This window comes from Heterocephalus glaber, unplaced genomic scaffold, assembly GCF_053883595.1.
Source record: "Heterocephalus glaber isolate CG9 unplaced genomic scaffold, H.glaber_assembly_v1.0 deba00001673, whole genome shotgun sequence".
Taxonomy (NCBI): Eukaryota; Metazoa; Chordata; class Mammalia; order Rodentia; family Bathyergidae; genus Heterocephalus; species Heterocephalus glaber.
This window is the reverse complement of record NW_028258410.1, coordinates 8,065,657-8,082,607: the sequence shown is the minus strand read 5'-3', so window position 1 is coordinate 8,082,607 and position 16,951 is coordinate 8,065,657. Positions and strand designations below refer to the sequence as shown.

The 16,951-nt window shown below is 56.3% G+C and overlaps 1 protein-coding gene across 3 annotated transcripts; it reads right to left on the bottom strand.

The window, feature by feature from the left end:
• Positions 1 to 359: 359 nt before the first annotated feature.
• On the bottom strand, positions 360 to 12,796 carry Bhlhe23 (basic helix-loop-helix family member e23). 3 transcript variants are annotated; one of them, XM_087197607.1, is made up of 3 exons: positions 9,268 to 12,796; positions 6,489 to 8,809; positions 360 to 4,244 (listed from the first exon to the last, which is right to left on the bottom strand). In XM_087197607.1, the coding sequence occupies exon 1, from the start codon at positions 12,748 to 12,750 to the stop codon at positions 12,133 to 12,135; it is 618 nt and encodes a 205-aa protein (XP_087053733.1). In that variant the 5' UTR covers positions 12,751 to 12,796; the 3' UTR covers positions 360 to 4,244; positions 6,489 to 8,809; positions 9,268 to 12,132. The 3 variants fall into 3 exon arrangements, with proteins under 3 accessions (XP_087053733.1, XP_004841228.1, XP_087053734.1); XM_004841171.3 differs by having other exon boundaries at positions 11,579 to 12,796; XM_087197608.1 differs by lacking the exon at positions 6,489 to 8,809 and having other exon boundaries at positions 11,579 to 12,796.
• Between the last annotated feature and the right edge of the window lie 4,155 nt (positions 12,797 to 16,951).

Sequence of the window (16,951 nt, the reverse complement as noted above, 5' to 3'; positions counted from 1 at the left end):
CCAGTGTCTCTGGAGGCAGAGGTCTCAATCAGGGAGGAAGAGGCAGAGGCTCCTTGCCTCTTCCTGATCCTGGCAGGGCCTGTCAGCTCTTGGCTTCTGGCCACATCTGTCTTTGCTTGGTCTTCACATCACTGGCGCTTGTGTGGCTCTGTCTCCACAGTCCTGCAGCCACTTTCTTACTGGGCTGTATGTACAGGATGACCCAGGGCAACCACCTCCTGGATCTTCAGCTTGATCACATATTTCACTGTACTTGGTAACAGGCACAGGTTTTGGAGATCAGGATCTGGACCTTGTTCGGGGACAACCAGCCCCAGGGTAGGACTCATGAGACTGAAGAAAGAGGCGGACAGGTCCAGGACTGTACAGGGTATAATTTATTGGAGACTCAGTGACCAAAGTGTGGTCCTGGACAGCAAAGACCAAGTGGGCCCCAATATATTGGTGACGCCATCCAAGCTGAAATGCACCTGGTTTATCTCAAGCACCCCCGGTGCCATGGCCGAGTGGTGAAGCTGCATATTCTACTCTAAGGTTCTGTCTGTTCATGGTTTGTTTGGGAACCATGCAGGAAAAGCCAGCCAGGTCCCTCAGCAGCAGTCCTGGTGATTACCACTCAGATGGCTGCACTTGGGTCCACTCAGGTCCTTATACAACTACCCTTTGGGGGCCACCATTCAGCCCACAACAGCATTTTCTTGTTTTATTAAAATACTCATGGTGGAGGGAGGACCATGCAGAGAATAGAAGCAGCACATGGGGCAGGCACGTAGGCTTCCCCCTTGTCCCACCGGCTGCCCCTTCCCTGAGCCCCACAGTGGCCAGCTCTTCATCCTCCTCTGGAGAGGCGGTGTATGTGACCGTCCTAAAGCAGAGGCTGTGCCTGGTGCCAACAGTGCATCTCCTGCTTGCTCATGTAGGTCTTTGGAGCTGTCCCTCTCGGAGCATGGGACACGGCTGGGTTCCTCCAATGGCGGCAGTGTCTCACCTGGTGGGTGTGGCCATGAGGCTGGTGACTGCCCAGTGCCCAGTAACAGACAGTGCTGCTCAAGCCTCATGCAGGGGTCTGGTTGGGGTTGGCGGGCAGAGTCCCTCAGCAGAACCTCCAGTCAGTGCTCAGTGCCTTCCCAGGAGGACAGGACAGAAATCACTGCATTGCTCTGCACACTGAGACTGAATGGACTCTGCTCCTGTGCACAGCGACCAGGGTGGTGCCCACCACGGAGACCTGTCTCCACTTCCCAAAGTCAACACTGTTCAGATGGAAGTATGCGTGAGCAAGCGTGCACATGGGTGCTGAAGCAAGGGTGCCTGTGCATGTGTGAGTGTGTGTGAACACACACTGCATGTGGGTGTGGCTCTGGGTTCTGGTCCCAGCCTGACTCACCATCATAGGCCCCCACCCCACCCGGGCACAGCCAGCTTCACAGATATGCAACCTGAGCTGACCCGGCTGTGACTCCTGGGGACCCGAGCTTGGTCTAGCACTCCCTGTCGCATCCTAAAACCCTTAATGATTTCGGAACAAGGGCTCACAGTCTTTGGTGCAGAGAGTGCGAATTCCACAGCCAGTCCTGGCCCCGGCAGGCTGGACAGGCGTGTGCCTTGTCCTCTGGAGGCGGGGACGCCGGGCAGGGCTCCACTGGGAGCTGCAGCTACTCGAGCTTTCCTGGTTAATGTGGTTTAGGGAGGCTGGGGACAAAGGCCATGTGTGTATGTGGCCCAGTGGCCAAAACAGTTGCAAGTAAAAACGCAGGATGGCAGGTTACATTTGAATTTCAGTAAAAATGTGTCCCATGCAGCTCTTAGAGTTATTTGCTGTTTTTTAGTTTCTTATTTTCTGTTACTCCTAGCTGAGCATATCTGGCCAGAGGGAGGAACCCAGCCTCCTCCAGGTGAGACCGGTCAGTAGACACCGCTGTGCCCCCACAGCCTTGCCCATGCAGCTGCTCGGTGTGGCGCAGGCTCCCTTGCCATGACGTCTGCAGGCAGAGGACTGCCAGGCCGGCTCCTTCCAGCAGTGTCTGGGAAGAGCTTCTGAGGACCTTGCCACTGGGGAATTTTGGTTGCATTTAATATGTGTGATGTGCACAGAAGCAGGTCAGCATTTCAGATCAGCGCCTGGCACGTAACGAGGGCAGCTGCTTCTGTCCATCTGGACCCTGCTCCATAGCTCTGTCCATGGCTCACAGGTCTCACCCACTGACGTCTGCTGGGGTCCATTTAATGAGTGATTTTGGATTAAAGTGAGAGCCCACAAGAGGGCACCGATCTATATTAATTCTCGGCAAAATGAAAATTGCAAAGATTTACTTAGGGTCATTACAGGAGGGAATTTAATCACAGCCTCATCCATAACATCCGGGAGGGGATTACGAACCCCTCGAGCCGTGTCCTCTGGCCCAGGAAGAGGCCCCCGCCCGGCCGCGCTGGAGGCTCCTTGAGGTGTTCTCCTCCTGACACCTTTGACTAGCTCCTGGGGGCTGGCTTTGCTGATTAAAGACTTCTCCATTAAAGAAACACAAAAAGAGAAAGGTAGAGCAAGACACGTTTTGTGTGTGGTAGTAGACAGCTTCATCCCTGGCTCTATTTTACTTGAGAAAGGTTCTCCCTGAGTTATCCAGGCTGGGCTTGGACTTGCGATCCCCCTGCTTCATCCTCCTGAGTAGCTGGGAGTACAGGCCATGGTCCCTGTTGAGACAAGATATGAGTAAGAAAAAGCCTGCCTTTATTCCCAGGTTCTGGAGGCAACAGTGAAATGGCCTCTTTCCCTGGCTCGGTTTTATCTCGTGAGCTGTGATTTAGATGCAACCACTTGTTTGCACCCTTTGTCATCTTGCAGACATATTTCCTGCTTCCTCACAGGATTCTCCTAGGAGTCTTCGTGAAAGGCTTATGTTCTTCGGTCTCTTCAGTTTTTGACAGGGCCTGGGCTCATTACCACTCAGCAGCAGCCTTGGGTGCTGAGGCCCGAGGACCACATCCCAAGTGTCCCCAGGCCGCTGTGGTCATTTCTGCTGGGTAGAGGCTCTCGGGGCTCACACTCAGACCTTTCCACAGGTAGGGTGCATGGGTCCCTACATCAGCTACAGGGCCCGACCCTTTCGCTCCTCTGTGCTCCCTGCCAGTGAGTCGCTGCCACGTTGATTCAGAGGCGTCTTTAGTATACGGGAGACTTGCGGGCTTGAGACTGTTCAGCGAGGTCCTGCTGGGCCTTCTCTGTGTCTCACTGCTCAGCCGGCCCAGAATTGCAGGCAGAGTTGTCTGTGGAAATCTCACACAGACCGGCTGGATCTTTCCAGTAGGACTGAGGTGGGTCGGTCACTTTCTCCCCCGAACGTCTGTCATGCTGCAGAGGCTCACACCTGCTTCTCCTGCAGAAGTCAAGGCGACACAGCGCTCTCAGAGTCTGCTGGGGCCACTGTGGGTCACAGATGATGGCGCCAGCATCGCTTGTGCCGCAGGAGCAGGGTTCGGACTCCCAGAGTTGCGGCATGGCCCTCTCAACACCTGGATGCAACGCTGATGGGCTAAGCACGAAGAGGAACCCTGCAGTTCCTGCAGAGCAGGAAGCCAGGTCGAAAACCTCCACTCCACTTCCAGGCTCCACCGTGGCGACCTGAAAAGCAGCCAGCAACGGGGAGCAGTGTGGTCGTCACAGGGCTAGGGTGTGGGAGGGCTTTTGGGGGCTGACAGCAACACTCTATAGCTGTCGTGCTGGTGGCCTCATGGCTGTGCATATTACCAGCATTCATGGACTGCATCTCAGAGGGTGCATTTTATTGTATGTGAATTATACCTCAATAAGTGTGACTTTAAAAATTGAATTGTAGGGAGCTCAAGTTGGAGCCCAGCCTGGGCAACTTAACAACTTAGGGAGACCCTGTCTTAAAATTAAAAAGTAAATAAGTAAATGGGCTGGGGATGTAGCTCAGTGCGAAGGCTCTGGGTTCAATTCTCAGTGTGCAAAAGAAAAAGAAAGAAAAAAATCAAACTGTAGGCTTTAAAAAATGTTCTGAAGGGGCCAGGGATTTAGCTCAGTGGTTCTGCCGCCTGCCTCGCAAGTGCAAGGATCCGAGTTTGATCCCCCCTACCAAAAAAAAGTTCTGAAGATGGACAGTGGTTGCCCAGAGCTGGGAATGTCTTCAATGCCATGGCTTATCACCTTAGGAAGAGCTGCAGTGGAACTACAGCTCAGTGGTAGGACACTTCTCTGTCACGCACAAAGCCCTGAGTTTGTTTCTCTGAAAAAAAAAGAAGAAAGAAAGGGTCAAAATGGTAGCTGTCATATAATTTTATCACAATAAAAAAAAGGAAAAAAAAATCACATCACAGAGTGAGCTGCCCTTAGAAGAGTGGTCCCCCTGCATGTCCTCCGGGCAGATAACCCTGTATCTGATGATCAGGATTCTTCAGTGGGCACCGAGCCACTGTGCCTGGCCCTCCCCGGGGTCTTCAGCAAACAGCTACACGTCCGGTCACTGACGTCACCATGTAGCCACTGGCTCGCATCTCCCTGGAGCATGACCTTCACCCGGGGCCTGCAGCGGCCTGGAATGTGCACATGTCCCACTCAGCCTTCAGTGCACGCAGCTCTGTCACTGTCCTTCCTCAGAAGAGGGAGAAGCCTGGTTTCCTGTGCAGCATGTGCTGAGGACGGAGCTACACTGTGGGGTCGGAGCCCAGGCCCCGACTCACTCTAACGGTCCAGGCTGCGCTCAGAAGTAGCTCGCTGCCCTCCCGTGTTCAGGGTGGAGTGGGGAGGAGCCTGCCCCTTGGGGCCTTTGACCTTCTTGTTCATTTGCCATCATTTAGGAAACACTAGCAGCTTCGTGGTGGAGGCAGCAGCCTGGGGAAGAGGGCAGTTAGCTGTAAGCCACCCGCTCCCTCTATGCAAGTCTGCAGGCTGTAATGAGGCTGCTTAACGGAGACAGTACCCTTGAGAGTTCGTCCATCTCCCTCATCTGTCAGCACAGCCACTTCCCAGTGAGATATTAATTAACCACAACGTCCCCTGCAGTGCCAGAGACAGGCCTATCAATGATAATGAGCAGGTTTAGGGAGCCACGCTCCTCAGAACTATGCTCTAAACCAGCCTGATTAAGCACAAAACCAGAGACAGCCTGGCTGCCCCGCGGCCCCTCCCTCTCCTGGGCTCCTTATCTGCGGGAAGGGTCTCCGTCTGCCTCATGTGAAGCCCAGTGGACCAAGAGGCCAGGGCCTGGCTGAGTGGGGAGGGGCTGGCACCTGGGTGAGAAATCAGGGCCCAGGAAGAGACCTGAGCTCAGAGAACGGGCCCTGCCTGTGGAGCCCATGCTGACTATGGCCAAATCCGGCTGGTCTCAGTCCTGTCTTCTGTCTGCACAGGAAGGCGGAGCCTGTCTTTAGCAACAGCCCACAGAAGCAGCAAAGAACCCCCTTCTTCGAGGTTATTCTGGGAGGACATTCATTTCCTCTAGGCCTTAGCTCTCTGGCCACACTTTTGTGGCGTGGGTCTGGGACTAGGTGTACAGGGTGCTGCTGTGGCCACTGGAGGAAAGCAGGCTTGAGCTCGGAACCTGAGCCTTGCTGCTTTTCAAAGAATAATCTTTCCAGAGCTGGGCTTCCTCATCTGGGAACACGGCCCATGTAATCTCATCATCCCTAGTCCACAGCTCCCGATTCCAGAAGTCTCTGAAACAGAAACCTTAAAAAGCTTGTCGGGGATTTAGCTCAGTGGTTTCACTGCCTGCTGTGCAAGCGCAAGGACCCGAGTTTGATCCTGTACCAAAAAAAAAGCTCACTTGTCAGCAAAGATGGAGTGTGGCTAGTGTCCGACTGTCCGTGGGGGGTCCATGTCAGGAAAACTCAGGTGAGCTTGGGCACTGCTATGGCCCTAGAACTGCATGCCATGCCTTTTGGACCACGTCCTCAGGGTTTACTCAGGGCCGGTTCCTCCAAAGGCCAAGGGAGAAGTCAGCAGCTGGCTGGACTCCCAAGGCCTCCTGGGATCAGGGTCCCGGCCAGGTTCTGTCTTTGGTCTGTCTTTGACCTTAGGACCAATCTGCTTGGGTGACCTGTTCATCCGGGTTCACCAACACTTCCTGGGTTTTAGAATGGAGAGGGCTGCCTCCTGGGAAACCAGGGCAGTGAGTCCCCATGGAACCTCCGTAAAACACACAAGCCCCCCGCCCCCCAACAGGAGACTCCAGGGCCGTCAGTGCCAGGCGAGGGCTTAGAAGGCAGACAGGGTCCTTGAGAGCTGGGCCTGTGCCGGGTCTGGACCGGGGCCCAGATCCCAGGGGCCTCACGGGAGAAAGCTATGTGCAGCTCCACACACCTACATGCACACACATGTACACATACCACACACATGCATGTACAGTACACACAAACACTATCCATGCATATGACGTACACATACATATCACAGACACACAAATAGCTATACTACATGGGAATCACACACGCACACACACAGACCACATGGACACACATATTCCACACACGTGTTCAGGTAGCACTGAGGCAGACAGGAGACCATGCCCAGCCTCGCTCTTGTCTGGTGTCCCCCAGCGAGAGGCCAGGCCGATGACTGCCGGTCAGTCCTTTGCTTGCCAGCATATTCTTCCAAACCAGCCAGGTCTTCCCCCAAGATGCAACTGGCACCTCAGATAGAGCAGCACCGAGCCACAAGAGGGACGTTTTAGGGAACGGGGATGCCCAGGGAGGAGGGGTCAGGATGCGGGCTGAGGCTGGGGAGGGAGGCCTGGCCTGGGCCCTGCTCCTGGACACAGCCCCTTCGGAGCAGGGCCCATGAATTCTGGGCCGATGCGTTTCCCCATCTGGTGCCGAATGGCAGGGAGGTGGAGGCAAAGAACAGAAAGCTGGGAAGTGGCTGCTTTTCTCCAAGTCATGGCCAGCTCCATGTTCAGAGAAAGATCCCAGGACAAAGGAAGAGGATTCTTCTCCAGCCCCGCAGTGGTGAAAGGCATTGACTTCAGAGATTCAGATGCTCAAATGTGAGATGAACACCTTCCCGTTTGTCCGTGGTGTTTGAGGTGGAAGAAGTGACTTCGTGGAACTCTCCACGGAGACGGGGGGAACACACTGCTGGGGGATGCGTGTGCTGTGCTCTGCCAGAAGGGCAGTCGGTGTCCCCACCCGGGGGACTGCTCTTCTGTCAGCAGCCACTGGGCACCAGACTCGGCTTCGCCCTCGAGGGTGCCCCACACTGAGCACTCGAAGTGGCACCTGCTACCAGCCTGCTGCACACAAAACCACGCAGAGGCTCTGGGAGGCTCGTCTTGGTCCCCGCTTGCACCGTGCCAGCCACGTGGAGGTTGCCGCTTGCCCCTGGTCATCATCATCTCTGCTCCTTCTCAGACTGTGGTGTGGAGCCCCAGGCAGAGGCAGGCTGCGAATGATCCCTGACTCACTGCCCAGTGTGGCCAGGGCTCCGAGAGGCAGTTGTCCCCGGCACGGGAGGCACAGCGAGCATCTGCTCCTGGGGATTTTGTGACATCGGTCCCGTGTGGCCGCAAAGCAGGAAGCTCTGAGGGTCAGGCATGCAGCTCTGATGCCACAAGCACTGAGGCTGCAGATTTCGAAATGTAAATCCATCCTGTCAGACGCCTTGTGGCCATGAGGGAGCCTTGTCTCAGGTCCTGTGTGTGTCTCCGGTGGTGGCCAAATATGCAGACTGCCCAAAGCCTCATTAGGACAGCCAGAACCATCTCCATGGAACTGGGGGACGGGCCTCACGTCAGGGCAAATCAGGGTCCCTGGGAGGGCGACTGAGTGTAGGCTCATTGCTTTGGACAAAGTGAGACCCAGGGGCAGAACGAGGCTGAGCAGACAGGGGCTGCTCCTGTGAACGCCTTGAGCCAGGTCAGGCTCCGTCACCGTGGCCCTTGGTGGGGTGAGCACGCCAGGTGGCTGAGTGTTTGGCGGAAAGAAGCTAGGGGCGGGTGCACCGTGCCTGGCTCAGCCTGCGTTCTGATAGCTGTGCCTCTCAGAGGTGCAGGCTGTGGCTGCTGGACCAGGGAGGCAGCCTGTGCTCTGGCTCTCACAAGCCGGGCACGCTTCCCTGGGACGTCCAGGGACGCTGAACCACAGCCGCAAGCATGGATGAAAGAGCCAGGGACACAGGCAGTGCAGTTTGTTCAGGGACCTTTTCAGTGTGTGCACCTCACAAGTGCTCCTCTGCTTTACGTTAGCTTCAGGAATATTTCTGATCTCACTCAGAGGGCTGCTCAACAGCAGCCTCTCTCCATTACACGGGGAAATATACCTGGGGCACTTCAGACTGCAAAGGACCAGCACAAATCACTTTCTACCACAGGGAAGAGCTGCCACGAAAGGTCGTTTTGCTAATCATTTGAACCTTTCTGCATTCATGGTAAATGGGTTTTATTCCTTTGGGGTTAAATTCGCAAATGTGTATTAACTTTGACTACATGGAACAGACTTTCCCTGGGATATTGGAGCCCCGTGGCCAGGGCTCCAAGTCCGAAGAGACAATTGTTAGAGAATGACTTAATACATTGCAAATCCCTCTATCTCCATCCCTTCAAATGGGATGCCAAAGTGATTAGACTAAAAACATATCACAAACAAATTTACATTACAAAATTGCTGTAATCATTCTGTGCCAGATTAAGCAAGGCTTAGAAGCTGCTACTTGGTTACACTCGGAGTTCTTTCAAACAGCTGATGGAGCGGCCGTGCTGGCTTTGGGGCTGGGATGGTTTGTGCATTTTACCCAACCCTTTAGGAAAACAGTATGTGTCCTTTATGAAGAGGCGCCTCTTCTATTAACGTTCCCAGCCTGCAAGGAAAACAGACATGCATATTTGGCAAAGCTTGCCTGTGCTGGGATGTTCTTTAACTTAATCATATGGTGAAACAGGCTTCCCAGTGACTGAACATCTGCATAAGTGAGAGGGAAAAATCTCATCTTTAGGATGAAATGAACAACAAAACAAACAGCTGGAAACCACCCTGCCTAATAGGAGCATCATGGGCGGAAGGAGGAGGGGTTGCTGGGGAGAGGCATGGCAAACTCAGGCCCCTGGAGTCGAAGATGGGCAGCGACCACTCTGCCCTGCCATGGCCTGGGTCTACAGGTCAGGCACGCGTCTTAGGCGAGTGCATTTCTTAGCTGTGGGCAAATGAAAGGCCTTTGGGTATGAAGTACCTTGGGCACCATCGAACCAAAAGCACTACAAACCTATTGCGTAGGTGGGAAAATCCTGTGTGGGGCAAGGCGGCAGGGTTGGGCCATACCTGCTTTAGTTACAGTGACCACAGGGCATCAGAACATGGGAAGAGAAATAGTCTGAGTGTTTTAAGGAAAGGAGAAGCCACAAGTCTCCGCTTTTTGTCTTCTGACCTATTCAGCACTCTGCTTCTGCTTGGCGAGCCATCGGGTGCCAGGGGTGAGCCGTAGGCCGGCAGCAGGCTGCTGTGGATATGGCAGACAGTGAATGAAGATGGTGTAGGACCTAGCTGGGCAGTCTGCTTTTCCTGCTTCAACAGTGGCCCCCGGGAGCTCAGAGAAGCCTCAAGCTCTCAGCCCCCATGAACTGGGCTTCGTTAAGGAGCCCCTTCTCTAATCAAGGCCAACCCAGGGAATCTTGACCTGAGATTTTAGGAGTCCACTCTACAGATTTGTCAAGCAGGCTGACTTCCACTTGTGTGTTGAGCAGGGGAAGAAGATGCTTCCGTTCAAGACTAACCCCTACTCAAGGTCAAGGAGGACTCAGGGTCCTCACCAATGGTGGTGATAATGTTTCCACCTATTAATCGGCTGCTCCTGACAGCTCCCAGGACTCGGTGTGGTTGGCCAATGCAAGGCTGGAGGGCATGGGGAAGCAGACGCGCGCTGGACATGCGGCCACCGACTCTTGGCAGAAAGCTGACAGTGGCATCTTCGTGCCACCTGCCCTGGCCCTGCTGTACTTTGGAGGGAGACTCAGTGACTCAGGATGAGAAAAGAAACAAGGCTCCAGAACTTATCCCCCAAATCAGCAGACATTTCTTGGTTATTATTAAGCAAAAAGGGGACACAAAGGGCTTGTAGGGCTCTGCGTGTGCAGATCTGGGGCTGCCCTATCCCACACAGCAGCCATGGCCACCTGAGGCCACTGAGCACTGGAGACAGGGCCGGGCTGACAAGAGGAGAGCTCTGCAGCAAGACTGCAGTCGGAGGACTGGGCACCGAAGTGTAAAAGATGGCACTAATAGCTGAAAGGCATTGATTAGACGTGGAGATATTATTTTGGATACATGGGGTTGGATAATATTTATCAATACAATCGACTTCATCTGCTTTTGCTCACTTTTTCTGTGGCCACTTGAGAATGTGCACTTCACAGAGTCTGAATTCTCCCTCGGCACGGACGCTGGCCCAAAGCGCTGGTGCGGGCGTCCCAGCCCCGGGGCGGGCTCACTACGGGACCTCAGCAGCGCTGCACGGCTTGCTGAGAGCCTAGAATCAAGCTGGTCTGGGTCCAGGTTAGCACACCCTTTCCCTACTTCACTCCTCCGCCCAGCTCCCAGGGAGCCCCAGCCCTACGGCCTGGCCTCGCAGGGTGAAGACTCACGGCACGCTCTGCTTACTGCAGGAGCCAGAGCCACCCCAGAGAGCCGCGGCCCCAGGCCTGCCCTTGCCGACTGGATGTGGCTGCTCTGCACTTGGCTCTGGGGGTGGTCTGGGACTGGGAAACCTATGTCTTTCATTTTGATAGATGGGACTGCTTTATCAGTGGCTGAGAAAGCTACTGAATTTCACTTTGAAAAACTATACCCCACTCAACCCCAGAGAAAGGCTTGCTGACATTTTAGGGGAACAATAGATAAACAGCTTGGCAATTTACAAAATGTTTAAATTTAACTTGAACTTTTATTCAAGTTAATTATTGGAGAAAATTTAGATTAATGAAGTAATGTTTTTGGAAACCTGTTTTTCACCCAAAGGGGGAAGACAAGATTTTTCTCTTTCACCTTTTTCTTATAATTTCACATATCTGCTATGAGTAGTAGCTTGGCGATCAGCGACTTTTTGGGCCCTAAAAGCAGGGCTACCAAACACGCACAGTTGTGTGAAAATCGAAATTATTAATTCAGTCACAGATGGACACTACATAATTAGATATTAAAATTTAATCATACTATTTCTGCAAAAGAAACTGAAATCCAATACTTTATTTTGGACCACACATCTCCGGTATTAAATGAAATACACAACTATCTCAAATTACCATACGAAAGTAATTTATCAAGTTGATGTGAACCTGCTTTGAAATGACCCCAGAACATCTGGGTTTCCAGTTTTCCTGCCCTGGCTTATCGATAGTCTTAACACTCAGCTTTTTGAATGCGCAGAACTGATAAACTAATGTGGGGGGTGGGGGGTGGGCAGAAATAAAAATGGAAATGAGCAGAAACCGGTATTCAGCATAAGTTTTATAAGTAAGACTTCATCACACACTTCGTTTTGCAAATACAAAAGGGCCGCTTGAAACGTATTAAAGTTAAGCGCCACGGACAGGCGCTCCGCCGCCCGAGCTGTCGCCAGGCGCCCGCAGCTACTCACCCAGCCCGGCCTCGGCCTCGGCCTCGGCCTCGCTCGGGGGCCTTCGGAGTTGCGGCGCTAGTCTCGACCGGAAGCGCCCTCCGCGGGTCGTCCGGATGAGTGCGGGCGGGGGCGCCAGGCCGGCTCCGGCCAGGCCGGCGGGGAGTCCGGGGCTTTAGGGTCCACCGCAGGCTTCACCGAGCCTCCAGCCCGACGAGGATAAACAAGCGCGGGCTCGGGCAACTCGCGCCCCGCCCGGCGTTTCCGGAGTTCGCCTCCAGCTCCGCGTCCGCCCGGCAGGAAGGTGCGGCTGGGGGGGCTGGGGCCGGCCTGAGCCGCCGCAGCCCCCGGGCCGGCCGCTCACTCAAGGGCCCAGGGACTCCGTCTGCGCCCGGCCCCGCGGCGGCCGCTCTGGGAAGCGATCGGAGGGAGCCCGGTGCCTCCCGCCACCGTGGCCCGCCCGACGACGCTCTCGGGGGATCCCAGCTCCGCCCCGCGCCCCACCGTGCCGCGGCGGTCGGCGGCGGGCCCGCACCCGCGCAAGCGGGGAGTCACGGGCGGCCGGCGGGTGGCGCTCACGGCTTCTCGCCGCAGTGCTTGCAGAACGCGGCGCACTTGTCCGGGCAGGGCCCCAGGGCGGCGCCAGCCGAGAAGGGGTACGCGGCGGTCGGGCCGAAGGGTGTCAGCGGCGCCGGGGCCACGGGCGCTGCCAGGCCCTGGCCCTGGTTGAGGTAGGCCACGAGGCGCCGCATCTCGTCCAGGGCCTGCGCCTGCATGAGGATGTAGTTCTTGGCCAGCAGCAGCGTGGCGATCTTGGAGAGCTTACGCACCGACGGGCTGTGCGCGTAGGGGATGACGGCGCGCAGCCCGTCCAGCGCGTCGTTCAGGTCGTGCATGCGCCGCCGCTCGCGCGCGTTGATGCTAAGCCGCAGCGAGCGCTGCTCCCGCGGCCGCCGCCGCCCGTCCACCACGCCCCCGGGCCCGCGCCGCCGCCGCCGCCGCTCGAAGGCGTCGTCCTCGTCGCAGCTCTGCTCGCCGCTGCTTTCCGGGGCGCGGGACGGGGGAGCCAAGGGGAGGTCGCCGCCCGGGCCCGGCGCGCAGTAGTCGCGGGCCGCCTCGGGCCCCCGAGCCGCCGCGTAGCTGGGGCTCAGCGCCAGGTACGCGTCCGCCGATAGCGACTTGAGCTCGGCCATGCCCACCCGCGCCTCCCTTCTCGGCTCCGGCCGCGCGCCGGCCCGGCAGCTCGCTCGCCCCGCTTCGCTTTTTAGGGGAGGCACCGGCTGGGTTTGGCGCCGTCCAATCAGAGGGGCCCTGGGGGCCGCCCCTTCCGAGTCCGCTCACCCGGGGCGCACAATCCGCAGGCCGGGCCGCAGGCGGCGGGACCCGGGTGCCTGCCTGCGTCCTCGGCGCCCCCGGGAGCCCGCGCGGACCTTCTCTGCGCCTCCGAACAGCGCCGCAGGGGCAGACGCCCGGCTCCCGAGGTCTGGGGCCAGGGGGCCCGTCTGGCCGCGAGCGCCTGCCTACGGCGGTCCTTTCCTGGACCAGCAGCCTGGACGGGTGCGTCCTGAGGCGGTCGTCCTCACCGAAACGCACGCAGGGATCGGGAGCTTAGGGTCAGACCTCTGGCTTCGGTTTGGTGTCTGGGGGAAAGTTCTCGGGCTGTCCTGCAATTCAGTTCTCCTCTCGGAGGGGAGGAGCGAGGCGCCGTCGGACAACAGAGCGGGGAGCGGGCGGGTGCCCGGACTCCTGCCCGCCACCCTCGGCGGCGAGGGGTGGGGTCGGGGGCTCGCCTGTCCCTGTTCCTTGAAGACCAGCAGGTGGCTTCTGACCAAGGGTGCTGCCTGGGCCCCTACAGGGGGGAAGCGAGTCCGGGTGCCCAGTTCTGAGCTGCCCGCACCCAGACAGGCCTGAGGCTGAACTGATCTCCCTGAGGGCCAGGGGCGGGCCAGGGGCATTTTAATCAGGGAAGGGGGTGTGGCCGAGGCGCCCCCTCCTGTCGGGGACTGAGGAGCTGGGCTTCCTGCCAGCCTCCCTCTCAGATCCAGCTTCGCTGCGTGGGAATCTGGCCGGCCTGAACGCCCACCTTCCCATCCTGCCCACGGGGGCGCAGGCCGGGACTCCGGGCTGCTCAGCTGGGAGGTGGTGCGGGGGGTCCGTGCCCCAGCAGGCCGAGATGCTGGGAGCAGTCAGGCGGGTCCAGGACACAGGCTGCGAGATTCGGAGCGTGGGGGTGGCTGTGCTCAGGGCAGGCGCTGGCGAGGCGGGCGTCCGAGCCTTTACCCGAGCCGGTTCCGGCTGAGGCTGTGTGCGGCACCACCGGGGGTTACACGAAACCAGGGGTTCTGAAGTGGGCGGCCCAGCCAGGCATGGAGCTTTAGGCTGGTTAATCAAGAACCTTTCCTCCAGCCCCCATCTCAGAAGGGCTAGAGGCAAGGAACAGGGGACAGGGCGGGGCTCCAGTCAGGCAGTTGAAGGACGCCCGTGGAAGGCCACCTGCTGCCCCAGGGTTGGATGGCCGGCCAGCATTGTGCCGAAGATAAACCCCCCTGCGGGCAGGGCAGCGTTTTCAGGCTGATGGTGCCATCTACTGGCGCCCAGGGAGATTTCACCCCAGCTATCGGGGTGGAGCCCCACTTTCTCTGACCCCTCCGGATTTCTGCTCCCCGGCTGCTGGTCCTGCTTCCCGGGGGTGTCAGATGTGCAGGGGATCTGTGGGGCTGAAGGCTCCCGGCCGCAGCCGAGGCGCAGAGCCCTTGCCAGCCTTGGGAGAGAGCGTGTGGAGCAGCTCCGCATTGAGGAAGGGGCTGTTGGTCAGTTGCTCAGCTCCTTTGTGCCTGTTTCTGCGTCGGTGAAGTGGGCGCTGTGTCCCTGGTCGGCCCCCGCAGGCTCTTCTGGACCAAGGTCTCCTGGCCCCCCTGTGGCCCCAGCTGGCCAATGCATCTGCCCCGGGCTCAGGTGAGCTCCCAGTGACGAGCAGCTGGGTTTTTGTTGTTTGTTTTTTTTTTTTTTTTTTTTTTTTTGGTACCGGGCATCGAACTCGGGTCCTTGCGCTTGCGCAGCGGGCTTCCAAACCAATGAGCTAAATCCCCGGCCCTAGCAGCTGCGTTTTGGTGGCCATGTCTTGGGGAAGGGAAGGCTGGCGGGGTGGCAGAGCACCAGCTGGAGCTGAGGGGACTCACTGAGCAACTCCTAAGTGTGGGGAGCAGGCCCTGAGAGGCCTGAGCTGGCTGCCGCTGGTGACCACCCCACCCCACCCGACCCGCCCACACGCCATGCATCATCGGCCTGCGCGGCTGGAAAACAACCCCTAGCAACTAGGAGGCGGAAGACCACCCGCACAGAAGGCAGCACCTGCAGAGTGCTCCTGCTTCCACAACACGCGTCTCCTGGAGAATTAAATAAGAGAAGGAACAAACCCCGGAAGAGGCCGCCGTGGTTTCCCAGGCTGCAGGCCGCCACCCAGGTTTGGACCCCTAGAATGAGAGCCGGTTGCTGGTTCCCACAGCACAGGGAGGCCTCAGCGCTGCTGTGTTATCTGAAACATCTTAGCCATTTTCTTGTAAAACATCCCATAAGGATAGCTCATTTTACACAAAAAGCCACACCGGCCAGTATTGGAATCGGAGAGTTAAACTCAGACACTGAAAGATGCCTACAGGGTATTTATTTTGAGCTTCTTTTTTTTTGTTTTTGGTACCGGGGGTCAAACTCGGGACCTCGCACTTGCGAGGCAGGCGCTGGAACCACTGAGCTAAGTCTCCAGCCATATTTTGAGCTTCTTTATGTTTTTATTGATTTTGTTTTACACCTCTAAACTTGCTTTTGAGTTATTTTTTCCTGTGATATTTCCTAATCATGAGAGGTTAAAAAGTTTGCAGCTCCTTTGCCCTCTGGCGAGGCAAATTCTGCACGGGTGAGCACCCTGGGCGGGGGAGGACAGATGGGACAGCAGCTGCGCCGCCACCTTGGCCCAAGAGCATGGCTGGCTTGGCTGTTCTGGGCGCTGAAGTGGACCTGAGACCTTGGGTGAGACTCTGCCCTTCCCCCCGTTATTTGAATGGGTGCCAGAGATGGGGCTTGGCCTCAGCACGAAGGCACTGCTCGGTAGCTCATTTTAGGGAAGCCTTCTAGTACCTTATCTCTTCCCAGAGCTGCTGAAGACTCCAGGCGGTGGCCCCTGGGGCGGACCTTTAGAATCGCCTCGCAGTGCCGCCTGCCGGCGTCGGGGGGCTGTCCCAGAGGCCAGGGCAGCACATGCCAGCACGGGCTAGTGGTCTCCCCGAACTGCCGGGCTGTGGCACAAACGTGACCTAGAGTAATAAACATCACCCGAGCGACAGAGGAGGGAGCTGAGGGGCCGAGGTGAGGATCCGGCTGCCATCTCAGCCCTGGTGGTTGCCATGTTTCTGACGGACAAGGTTTCTTTCCACCTAAACACCTGCCAGCTCCTGGGCACCAGGAGGGCTCAGTCCCCGCTTTAGGGTCCCTCACCCACACTCCCATACCTCACGCGCTGCCCTGGCACAGTGACACACACCTACACACTGGGGACCTTCTCCTTGCCACTTGGCCAGGGCTCACGCTTATTTCTGAGAACACTGCTAGCCCCAGGTTCATGTTCCCCTAAATGGTCTTAGCAGACTTCACTGAGAGAAAGCAGTTCTGGATTCTGTAAATAAATCTTGGGTAAATATGCAGACACATGAGCACGTTTTAAGTTTTATTTCTGATTTCTAATATTATCACATTATGGTCAAAGAACGATGTTCTGAGAGGGTAATTTTATTGGATATAGTTGAAACTTTCCATTTCAATATGTGGTTAATTGTGGAAAATATTCCACATGTATTTTAACCAAAGGACGGGTGTGGGATGTGGGGGGAAACAGCCACCCCTGTCCAATCAAGCGCATTTGTTCAGTCCTTTGGTCTACATTTTTGTGATTATGAGGGAGCTGTGATAATTCCCTTACTATAGAACTGACCTGTAACACACAAAAGCTGACAGACTACAGGGAAAATGTACAGCAATGCCCCCCCCGCCCCCATCACGATTATTCTGGAAAACTTACTCCCTGAAAACACTCACATGGTCACTCACTTTCTCTGCTAGGTTGTGCTTTAGGTCCAGCATGTGGTCAGTTAAAAGAAATTAATACACTTTACTGTTTTCAGAGAAGTTTTAGGTTTACAGAAAAATTGGTCTATGTGATATTTAAGTTTGTGTCTGATTTGTTTCACTTAACGTTATGGTCTCAAGGTGCATCCATTTCCTACAGATGACTTGAGTTTACCTTTCTTTATGGAAGAGCAGTACTCCATGGTGTGTAATGCCACATTTTCTTTTCCCGGTCGTTTGTTGATGGACATATAGGCCACTTTGAAGATTTAGCTA

Excerpts from the sequence above, each read along its gene's own strand:
- Bhlhe23 (XM_087197607.1), bottom strand. The coding sequence starts at position 12,750 with ATGGCCGAGCTCAAGTCGCTATCGGCGGACGCGTACCTGGCGCTGAGC.